The sequence below is a fragment of the Cherax quadricarinatus genome, chromosome 1 (assembly GCF_038502225.1).
Source record: "Cherax quadricarinatus isolate ZL_2023a chromosome 1, ASM3850222v1, whole genome shotgun sequence".
Classification (NCBI taxonomy): domain Eukaryota; kingdom Metazoa; phylum Arthropoda; class Malacostraca; order Decapoda; family Parastacidae; genus Cherax; species Cherax quadricarinatus.
Genome location: NC_091292.1, coordinates 15,106,075 through 15,118,574, shown reverse-complemented (window position 1 = coordinate 15,118,574; position 12,500 = coordinate 15,106,075). Strand labels below are relative to the sequence as shown.

Below are 12,500 nucleotides of genomic sequence, written 5' to 3'. Positions count from 1 at the left end.
GGCTCCCCATTTACATTTACCCCTGGCACCCCAAATTTACCAACTACTCCCTCCATAACATTTTTACCCACTTTAGCATTGAAATCCCCAACCACCATTACTCTCACACTTGATTCATAACTCCCCACGCATTCACTCAACATTTCCCAAAATCCCTCTCTCTCCTCTACACTTCTCTCTTCCCCAGGTGCATACACGCTTATTATAACCCAGTTTTCACATCCAATCTTTATTTTACTCCACATAATCCTTGAATTAATACATTTATAGTCCCTCTTTTCCTGCCATAGCTTATCCTTCAACATTATTGCTACTCCTTCTTTAGCTCTAACTCTATTTGAAACCCCTGACCTAATCCCATTTATTCCTCTCCACTGAAACTCTCCCACCCCCTTCAGCTTTGTTTTACTTAAAGCCAGGACATCCAGCTTCTTCTCATTCATAACATCCACAATCATCTCTTTCTTATCATCTGCACAACATCCACGCACATTCAGACTTCCCACTTTGACAATTTTCTTCTTCTTATTCTTTTTAGTAATCTTTACAGGAAAAGGGGTTACTAGCCCATTGTTCCCGGCATTTTAGACGTTGAAAAAAAAAAAATATATAATATATATATATATATATATATATATATATATATATATATATATATATATATATATATATATATATATATATATATATATATATATATATATATATATATATATATATATATATATATATATATATATATATATATATATATATATATATATATATATATATCTATATATATATACATATATATATATATATATACAGTGGACCTCCGGTTAACGATATTTTTTTACTCCAGAAGTATGTTCAGGTGCCAGTACTGACCGAATTTGTTCCCATAAGAAATATTATGAAGTAGATTAGTCCATTTCAGACCCCCAAACATACACGTACAAACGCACTTACATAAATACACTTACATAATTGGTCGCATTCGGAGGTAATCGTTATGCAGGGGTCCACTGTGTTTGTGTGTGTGTGTGTGTGTGTGTGTGTGTGTGTGTGTGTGTGTGTGTGTGTGTGTGTGTGTACTCACCTATTTGTGGTTGCAGGGGTCGAGTCCTAGCTCCTGGCCCCGCCTCTTCACCGGTTGCTACTAGACCCTCTCTCTCCCCGCTCCATGAGCTTTATCAAACCTCGTCTTAAAACTGTGTATGGTTCCTGCCTCCACTACGTCATTTTCTAGGCTATTCCACTGCCTTACAACTCTATGACTGAAGAAATACTTCCTACTATCTCTCTGACTCATTTGTGTCTTCAACTTCCAATTGTGGCCTCTTGTTTCTGTGTCCCCTCCCTGGAACATCCTGTCCTTGTCCACCTTGTCTATTCCACGCAGTATTTTATATGTCGTTATCATGTCTCCCCTGACCCTCCTGTCCTCCAGTGTCGTCAGGCCGATTTCCCTTAATCTTTCTTCATAGGACATTCCCCTTAGCTCTGGAACTAACCTTGTTGCAAACCTTTGTACTTTCTCTAGTTTCTTGACGTGCTTTATCAAGTGCGGGTTCCAAACAGGTGCTGCATACTCCAGTATGGGCCTGACATACACGGTGTACAGTGTGTGTGTGTGTGTGTGTGTGTGTGTGTGTGTGTGTGTGTGTGTGTGTGTGTGTGTGTGTGTGTGTGTGTGTGTGTGTATATGTATATATATATATATATATATATATATATATATATATATATATATATATATATGTATATATATATATATATATATAATATATATATATATATATATATATATATATATATATATGCGCAAAACAACCACTCTGAAAAAATAGAGAAATTCCAAGCGCTTTCGTGACTACTCACATTATCAAGGAACTATGATAATGTGAGTAGTCATGAAAGCGCTTGGAATTTCTCTATTTTTTCAGAGTGGTTGTTTTGCATATTCTGAAATCACCTGTTTACTGTGATCTTATTGCATATATATATATATATATATATATATATATATATATATATATATATATATATATATATACAGGAGGGCCCCACTTATACGGCAGGTTAGGTTCCAGGCTACCGCCGTAAAGTGGAACACCCTTTTTTTCCACTTATAAATGCATACAAACACTAGATAACAAGTTTACACTAACATATATTAAGTTAGCAATAGAACCAGGCATCAAAAAACAATAAAAAAGTACAATACACACATAGTGCACTCATTACTTACCTTAAAATATTTATAGTCTTAATCTAGGGTGAGACAAGTAGTATTTATTGTAAGAAATCAAGTGTGGTACGTATGGTAATAGCCAGGCTACCTTACCAGGCCACCCCACCCACACATACTATTCTATGATATTTAAGCATCCCAGAGCGATAAAATGTATATACAGTTCACTCATTACTTACCTTAAAATATTTGTAGTCTTAATGTAGGGTCAGGAGTAAGTAAATGAGATAAAACGAATAAATGAGAGAGAGAAAGAATGAGTACATGAGAGGGGGCAGGCGCAGAGTTATGTAAACAAACCAGGCGAAGGTAAGTTTTGTAAACAAACGAAGTGTACACATCTGGTTTGTGTACAAGTTACATTGTGTACAGGTTGTCTCTACATTGATACGGTAGAATTAATAAAGAAGAACACTCCCATTCTCATGTAACATCATTTTGAGAAGAAATGAAGCTCTGAGTGAAGGCAATGGAAATAAGTCACACTGACTTTTTTGGGTTATCCTAGGTTCTCTACACGTATGTTGTTATGTATGATAATCTATGTAACTGTATTTGTGTATACCTGAATAAACTTACTTACATACATACGAAAGGAATAATTTTCTACAGTTACCCCCAGTAACACATTTTCTCTTACGTTAGATTAGAGAAAATGTTATTCTTGCCGTCACTTGTACAAGTTATGTGGCTCCCACATCTTATATTTATGTTTATTTATTCTATTGTGGGGTGTATTTATCATCTTTTTATGTTATGTATCGTGTTTATTATATAATTTAAAAAAAAATATCATGGATGGATTAATGAAAATGTGTATATTAACGTAATATACGACATTTAATGAGACTCGGTGAGTATTGTTATTATCATTTCTAATATGGCGTCACTTGTGCAAGTCGTCTGCTACCACATCTCACATTTATGTTTATTTATTCTACTGTGGGGTGTATTTATCTTATTTATATGTTATACATCGTGTTTATTATATAATTTTGAAAAAAATATCATGGATGGATTAATGAAAATGTGTATATTACCGTAATATACGACATTTAATGAGACTCGGTGAGTATTGTTATTATTATCATTTCTAATATGGCGTCACTTGTGCAAGTCGTCTGCTACCACATCTCACATTTACGTTTATTTATTCTACTGTGGGGTGTATTTATCTTATTTATATGTTATGCATCGTGTTTATTATATAATTTTGAAAAAAATATCATGGATGGATTAATGAAAATGTGTATATTAACGTAATATACGACATTTAAATGACTCGATGATTATTTATTTTTATTATCACACTGGCCGATTCCCACCAAGGCAGGGTGGCCCGAAAAAGAAAAACCTTCACCATCATTCACTCCATCACTGTCTTGCCAGAAGGGTGCTTTACACTACAGTTTTTAAACTGCAACATTAACACCCCTCCTTCAGAGTGCAGGCACTGTACTTCCCATCTCCAGGACTCAAGTCCGGCCTGCCGGTTTCCCTGAATCCCTTCATAAATGTTACTTTGCTCACACTCCAACAGCACGTCAAGTATTAAAAACCATTTGTCTCCATTCACTCCTATCAAACACGCTCACGCATGCCTGCTGGAAGTCCAAGCCCCTCGCACACAAAACCTCCCTTACCCCCTCCCTCCAACCCTTTCTAGGCCGACCCCTACCCCGCCTTCCTTCCACTACAGACTGATACACTCTTGAAGTCATTCTGTTTCGCTCCATTCTCTCTACATGTCCGAACCACCTCAACAACCCTTCCTCAGCCCTCTGGACAACAGTTTTGGTAATCCCGCACCTCCTCCTAACTTCCAAACTACGAATTCTCTGCATTATATTCACACCACACATTGCCCTCAGACATGACATCTCCACTGCCTCCAGCCTTCTCCTCGCTGCAACATTCATCACCCACGCTTCACACCCATATAAGAGCGTTGGTAAAACTATACTCTCATACATTCCCCTCTTTGCCTCCAAGGACAAAGTTCTTTGTCTCCACAGACTCCTAAGTGCACCACTCACTCTTTTTCCCTCATCAATTCTATGATTCACCTCATCTTTCATATGACGTCTGGAGACATAAGACACTTCCCAATTTTAATGTGTACCTGCATGCCAGCACAGTATGTAAGTTTATTTAGGTACAGGTATACATAAGTATAGTTATCAGAGTATATATAAAATATGAAATAACTTTTAAAAACATTTGAAATTTTGGAGTTTCCAGACAAAATGGAGAGACTTAGTGCTTACTGAGCTCATGGAGAATGTAAACAAACAGGGTGGGGCACGGTGACCGTATTAGAAAGTCAGGTGGGGGGAGCCGTATAGCGAGTTTTGGTCATAATTTGAAATGTCCGTATTAGCGGAACGCCGTAAAGTGAAACGCCGTAAAGCGGGGCCTTCCTTCCTGTATATATATATATATATATATATATATATATATATATATATATATATATATATATATATATATATATATATATATATATATATATATATATGAGCACTATATGGCCCTTACAGGATTAGCACCTAATTTAATAATAATGCATACATACAAACGGGTTGATAAATGATTCTACATTATAAAAAAAAAAATGGCAATTTTTAAAATTCATCCTTACTACTACTACTTTTGTATTATGTATCTATCTTTCTTTCAACACACCGGCCGTATCCCACCGAAGCGGGGTGGCCCAAAAAGAAAAACAAAAGTTTCTCTTTTTAAATCTAGTAATTTTAAATTTAGTAATTATTATGTATCTATACACTGTTAAAAATGCTACCAGATCAGAATCATGCTCTGTAATGAATAAAAGGTAAACATAATTACCTTTCTTAGTAACCATTTCAGTTATCTGGTAGTAGTGTGCTAGCTTTATGATCATAAATATAATGTAACTGTTTTGTGAAAAATTTTTTACCACTTCTTTTTTTTTGAACAAAAAAAAAAAAGTCACACACCTGTTTAACAACTGGTAAAGAATTAAATACTGTACCCCCATTAAGTATATAATTCATACTTCAATGTTTCAAAGGAGACAATACAAACCGACACAAACTTAACTATGGTATATTTTCAAGAGGCATTACACGCCCAGTAAAAGTTTAATATGTTCCAAAGAATTTCATGTACTCTATGAATTATTATTATCAAGTTATATTTACATTGTAATAAAAAAGGTTTAAGCTATAACAGATTCACCTTTATTTATAACAGAGAGGTAACATTCTTTTACTTACTGTGCCAGCTCCTCTGTAAGAGAGATGTGCTCCTGACAGAGTAAAGTACCTTGTGCGCCACTTGCGAAAAATTTTCCACTTGCTTTTCTTTTCCTTTAGCTGCCCCTCAATTACAGGTGTATCCTCCTGACAATAACATAATAAATGCACATCAAAGTGATGCTGTATCAAAGTTCTGGAGTAATTCAGAGATGAATGATGTGCTACTACATGACAAGCTGCAGTATTTTCAAAGGACAGCTTGGTCAACGTTTATTGCATGAATATAGGTAAACATGGAAGTATAAGTTTAAATGTTAATATACAAAAGGTAGGAGACTAGATGACAGCAGCCATTCAGGGAGTTGCTAATATCCAAATTGTTAAATTGTACAATAATCCTATTTTAAAGGAATACTTGTTATAAATTGGTCCCATGAACATTAAGAAATAAAACTAATCTTAATTCTTTCATGCATTCGTTACAGTATACTGTAACTTTTCACTTGTGTCATGTGGAAAAAACAGGTTAGTTGTTCCCTCGTAGTGATCAGGATTAGATTAAGGCATGAGCTTAAAGCCCAGGGGCCTCCAGCTGGATGGCCTCCAGAGATTAAGTGAAAAGTGTTCATATATCATGTATATGATGAACTGTTGACTGTTGTGATTAATTTTTGATAGAGATTTAAGAGTGGATTCCTATAAAGCAGGCATTATTTGGTTTGCTAAAGCCTTATAGTAATGTTATTGTGTCAACTTGTCAAGCCTAGCAGCAAAGGCCTACATTCCTTTTTAAATTATTTTCATTTTACCATTTTTGAATGATGACTGAATTAAGTTTAATATTAATGATGTGCATTTTGCCAGTGTGTTATTGTGCTAATAACAAATAACTTTTTATGCAAATACAGTGGTACCTTGACTTATGAGTGCCCCAACTTACGAGTTTTCCGAGTTACGAGCCGTCGCTCAGTATTTTTTGCTTCGAGTTGCGATCCAAAATCTGAGTTACGAGTGAGCTTCAGATATGCAGCCACTAGTTGGTGCAGCAAATATCACAGCATCCTGTGTCTCACTCGTTCAGTGCATGTGGTTTCCTCGCCGTGGAAGCATCTCTCTTGTGCTGTTCTTGTGTTTTGTGCTTTTTTTGCAGTTATTTTGCCAAATTTCTTTTTTCTAACCATCGTGATATGCCTCAGAATTATAGATATGGCCTGGCAGGGTTTTACAAGGAGGACCTTGAACTCTGCATGGAAGAAGCTATGGCCTGAGGTTGTGTCCAAAAGGGACTTTGGAGGATTCAAACCCGAAGCGGCAGTGGTGGAGGCAAAAATCAGTGAAAGTGAAGGGAAAAAAAAAATTGTAGTAATTAAGTTCTGTGATAAAGTGTAGCATTAAGAGTGTAGCAAGTAAGTTAAACAATTAAATTAGAGAGTTTATGACGAAAGAGACCGAAAAAGCACAAAACGAAACTAACTCCTCCAATTTCCTCTGCCTATCTTTTCCACCCTCCACCTCTGCCAGCACCTTCCATTAGCTCAAGTCGTCTGATCTCCAAAGTAAATACTTTATAAAACCAGTTTATTTCTTTACATTCTCTTTTATAATGTTTTATTGTGTTTTTAGACTATTTCTTATGTATAAATACATTTTTCTTATTTAAAAGCCCGTAACAAAAAAATTGGGGTGGTTTTTTGGGGGGGCTGGAACGAATTAATGGTATTTCAATTAATTACAATGAGGAAAATTGATTTGATATACGAGCAAATTGAGTTACAAGCTCGGTCACAGAACGCATTAAGCTCGCAAAGTCAAGGTGCCACTGAAATAACTAAACTGAGACCAAGCGATTCATGCAAAGAAATAAATTCTCCTTCATTAGGCATTATGGCCAAAAGCATATGTCATCTTTTTCCACGATGACACTTCCCCTTAAATCAACATTTCGCCATTTTTTCATTCTTTCAGCTTAATCACCTTGGAGAAAAAAGAGGTTTCTTTAACTTTTTTTTTCTTTTGACAATATCACTGGTGTTTACAGTGAAACATATAAGTGAACAGTATTTAGATAAGGCTAAAGAGGTCTTTGTGGCATTTATGGATTTGGAAAAGGCATATGACAGGGTGGATAGGGGGGCAATGTGGCAGATGTTGCAGGTGTATGGTGTAGGAGGTAGGTTACTGAAAGCAGTGAAGAGTTTTTACAAGGATAGTGAGGTTCAAGTTAGAGTATGTAGGAAAGAGGGAAATTATTTCCCAGTAAAAGTAGGCCTTTGACAAGGATGTGTGATGTCACCGTGGTTGTTTAATATATTTATACATGGGGTTGTAAGAGAAGTAAATGCGAGGGTCTTGGCAAGAGGCGTGGAGTTAAAAGATAAAGAATCACACATAAAGTGGGAGTTGTCACAGTTGCTCTTTGCTGATGACACTGTGCTCTTGGGAGATTCTGAAGGGAAGTTGCAGAGATTGGTGGATGAATTTGGTAGGGTGTGCAAAAGAAGAAAATTAAAAGTGAATACAGGAAAGAGTAAGGTTATGAGGATAACAAAAAGATTAGGTGATGAAAGATTGGATATCAGATTGGAGAGAGTATGGAGGAGGTGAATGTATTCAGATATTTGGGAGTGGACGTGTCAGCGGATGGGTCTATGAAAGATGAGGTGAATCATAGAATTGATGAGGGGAAAAGGGTGAGTGGTGCACTTAGGAGTCTGTGGAGACAAAGAACTTTGTCCTTGGAGGCAAAGAGGGGAATGTATGAGAGTATAGTTTTACCAACGCTCTTATATGGGTGTGAAGCATGGGTGATGAATGTTGCAGCGAGGAGAAGGCTGGAGGCAGTGGAGATGTCATGTCTGAGGGCAATGTGTGGTGTGAATATAATGCAGAGAATTCGTAGTTTGGAAGTTAGGAGGAGGTGCGGGATTACCAAAACTGTTGTCCAGAGGGCTGAGGAAGAGTTGTTGAGGTGGTTCGGACATGTAGAGAGAATGGAGCGAAACAGAGTGACTTCAAGAGTGTATCAGTCTGTAGTGGAAGGAAGGCGGGGTAGGGGTCGGCCTAGGAAATGTTGGAGGGACGGGGTAAAGGAGGTTTTGTGTGCGAGGGGCTTGGACTTCCAGCAGGCATGCGTGAGCGTGTTTGATAGGAGTGAATGGAAACAAATGGTTTTTAATACTTGACGTGCTGTTGGAGTGTGAGCAAAGTAACATTTATGAAGGGGTTCAGGGAAACCGGCAGGCCGGACTTGAGTCCTGGAGATGGGAAGTACAGTGCCTGCACTCTGAAGGAGGGGTGTTAATGTTGCAGTTTAAAAACTGTAGTGTAAAGCACCCTTCTGGCAAGACAGTGATTGAGTGAATGATGGTGAAAGCTTTTCTTTTTCGGGCCACCCTGCCTTGGTGGGAATCGGCCAGTGTGATAGTAATAAAAAAAATATCACTGGGGGTATCAAAGTGCCTGTAGCCCAGGGGCCTACAAAATCTTAATCCAGGTTTAGTTGTGATGCATGTCATTGAAGGGGACTAAAAGATCAAGAGCATTCATATTGAAAAAAAAAAAATGAAAAATGAAATCTTGACTCTGGGATAATTGCATTTAGGTGTATATTATATGGATAAAAAGAACACTGTAGAGGTTATGAGCAAAAGGAAACTGGATAGGTCTTGGCACTCAGCAAAAGTTAAATAATCAGGAGAGCTTGATTGAAATGAATTATGCTGAGGTGGATATGAAAGAATATAATCATTATAATTATTGGGAAGCACTAAACCTTTGGTTGTTATATAGTGCTTGTGAATGGTAATCAAGTTTGACCAAAAGAAGGAAATGACAACAAATTTCTTAGATCCAGAGCTCTTTACTAGTATCAAGGGTGAAAGAGTATGAGATAAATAAATGTTGATGAAGAAAGGGAGGCGGAAATTTCATGCACTGGCCAAGTAGGTATACCATCTTTTAGGAGTGAAGAAGAGCAGGATGCGAGTGTGGGGGAGATGTGCGAGGCATTACGAAAAATGAAAGGGGGTAAAGCAGCTGGAACTGATGGGATCATGACAGAAATGTTAAAAGCAGAGGAGGGATATAGTGTTGGAGTGGTTGGTATTTTTGTTTAATAAATGTATGAAAGAGGGAACGGTACCTAGGGATTGGCAGAGTGCATGTATAATTAGTTTATATAAAGAGAAGGGGGACAAAAGAGACTGTAAAAATTATAGAGGAATAAGTTTACTGAGTATACCAGGAAAAGTGTATGGTAGGGTTATGACAAAGAATTAGAGGCAAGACAGAATGTAGGATTGCAGATGAGCAGGGAGGTTTTAGAGTGGGTAGGGGATGTGTAGATCAAATGTTTACATTGAAGCATATATGTGAACAGTATTTAGATAAAGGTAGGGAAGTTTTCATTGCATTTATGGATTTAGAAAAGGCATATGAGGGTTTTAGAGTGGGTAGGGGATGTGTAGATCAAATGTTTACATTGAAGCATATATGTGAACAGTATTTAGATAAAGGTAGGGAAGTTTTCATTGCATTTATGGATTTAGAAAAGGCATATGACAGAGTGGATAGGGGAGCAATGTGGCAGATGTTGCAATTATATGGAAGAGGTATTAAGTTACTAAAAGCTGTAAAGAGTTTTTATGAGGATAGTGAGGCTCAGGTTAAGGTGTGTAGAAGAGAGGGAGACTACTTCCCAGTAAAGGTGGGTCTTAGACAGGGATGTGTAATGTCACCATGGTTGTTTAATATATTTATAGATGGGGTTGTAAAAGTACTTCCCAGTAAAGGTGGGTCTTAGACAGGGATGTGTAATGTTACCATGGTTGTTTAATATATTTATAGATGGGGTTGTAAAAGAAGTAAATGCTAGGGTGTTTGGGAGAGGGGTGGGATTAAATTATGGGGAATCAAATACAAAATGGGAATTGACACAGTTACTTTTTGCTGATGATAGTATGCTTATGGGAGATTCGAAAGAAAAGTTGCAAAGGTTAGTGGACGAGTTTGGGAGAGTGTGTAAAGATAGAAAGTTGAAAGTGAACATAGAAAAGAGTAAAGTGATGAGGGTATCAAATGATATACATAAAGAAAAATTGGATATCAAATTGGAGAGGAGGAGTATGGAAGAAATGAATGTTTTCACATACACCTACCATCCAACTTACGACCTGCTCGACATACGACCACTCGACTTACGACTGTATTTTTTATGCCAAATTTCTGGGAAATAAACAACTATTTGTGTTGTACACAGTGTTTATCCTAAACCTTGCAGTATAAAATACAGTACTAACAGCATAAAAAGTAAAGTAAAACATGAAATACCAAAATAAAACAATAAAATAAAGTCATTACAAAAATGTGATGTTGATATTCATTAGTAAAGTTCGACTTACGTCCATTTTGACTTACGACCGGTTGGTTGGAACCGAGCTCAGTCGTAAGTCGGATGGTAGGTGTATTCGGGAGTTGACATGTCAGCGGATGGATGTATGAAGGATGAGGTTAACCATAGAATTAACGAAGGAAAAAAGGTAAGTGGTGCATTGAGGTATATGTGGAGACAAAAAACATTATCTATGGATGCAAAGAAATTAATGTATGAAAGTTTAGTGGTACCAACACTCTTATATATGTGTGAAGCTTAGGTTGCAAATGCTGCAGCAAGGAGGTGGTTGGAGGCAGTTGAGATGTCATGTCTAAGGGTGTAAATGTTATGCAGAGAATTCGGAGTGTGGAAATTAGGAGGTGTGGGGGTTGATAAAAGTATTAGAGGGCTGAAGAGGGGTTGAGGTAGTTTGGTCATTTAGAGAGAATGGATCAAAGTAGAATGACATGGAGAGTGTACACTAGATGGATGGATAGATAAATAGATAGATAAAGAGAAAGAGAGAAAGAGAGAGAGAAAGAGAGAGAGAGAGAAAGAGAGAGAGAGAGAAAGAGAGAGAGAGAGAAAGAGAGAGAGAGAGAGAGAGGAAGGTTCAGAAGTTCTACCTCAGGGACTCCTGTCCAAAGATCAAGACTGCCCTCTTGGGCTGTGTTGTAAAGTTGCAGCTAAGATAATCCATCACAGGGAAGCACTTCATGAGCTCCTCAAATCATTAGATAACCTACAAGCTATTGTAGAAGGCCACTGCAAGCCTGCATCAAGTGACGTAAGCTGCTCAGCTGATGGTGACACTATTGACAAAGACTGGAAGTCCCACACTGAGCTTAACTCAGGGGTAAATAACTGGTGGAATTCTGTCATCGCTAAGGTCCCACAGACCGACAGAGTTCAAAACACTACCTTTGGGAATTCTAACACAATTCCTCTGACCACCAAAGAGGGAACAAATCCTCTTCCCAGCAACGAGGAAGCCTTGGATCTGTTAATTCTCCTACACCTGACATCTCTGCTTCAGCCACTGCCAGTCTACTTGACAGTGCACATACCATCTCTGATCCTACACCTGTCAGCACACCTGCCGGCACTATTCCAGAATCTGGTAGTAGTGCTTTGTCAGCAAGTTCTGAGCCAGGAGTTTCTCCACCAGAGATCGGTGCAGTTAATAATCAGGGAACCTTCACTGCACCTGATCACCTACTGCGCCAAATCGAACAAGCAGGGACACATCTGTCAGAACTGGTAGAGGGACGGGGCAGAGGACGTGGAGGAGGGACGTGGAGGAGGAAGACATCTACAGCCGTCTCACCCTCCACTAACACAGTTCCAGCGGCAGAATCTGAGGACAAATCTGCAAAAGCACAGGAGGTGCAACAAATCCTAGTCCACCCTCCCAGGCACCTAGGCTGTGCTCCCGCTGTCACCGGAAGGGGCACACTGCCAACAACTGCCTCCTACGAGATACCAGGTGTAATTACTGCTACAAGAAAGGACATAAGGAGGACCAGTGTCGGAAGAAAAAGGAACTAGACAGACATGGCCACCTGTTTAGAGACCTGTTCTCAGAACAAACCAGCAGGATCTCTGAATTGGTGAACACTCTCACGTACCCACTTAGCTACTCCTATCCCAG

The 12,500-nt window shown here is 38.1% G+C and overlaps 1 protein-coding gene across 5 annotated transcripts in view; it reads right to left on the bottom strand.

The window, feature by feature from the left end:
* The window catches only part of melt (ventricular zone expressed PH domain-containing protein melted), a 196,928-nt gene that overhangs the window by 37,766 nt on the left and 146,662 nt on the right, over positions 1–12,500 (bottom strand). For all 5 annotated transcript variants that reach the window (XM_070096513.1, XM_070096606.1, XM_070096479.1 and 2 more), the window contains one exon: positions 5,497–5,622. In XM_070096513.1, the coding sequence (XP_069952614.1) occupies positions 5,497–5,622 (126 nt within the window). The remainder of the gene's footprint in view (positions 1–5,496; positions 5,623–12,500) is intronic.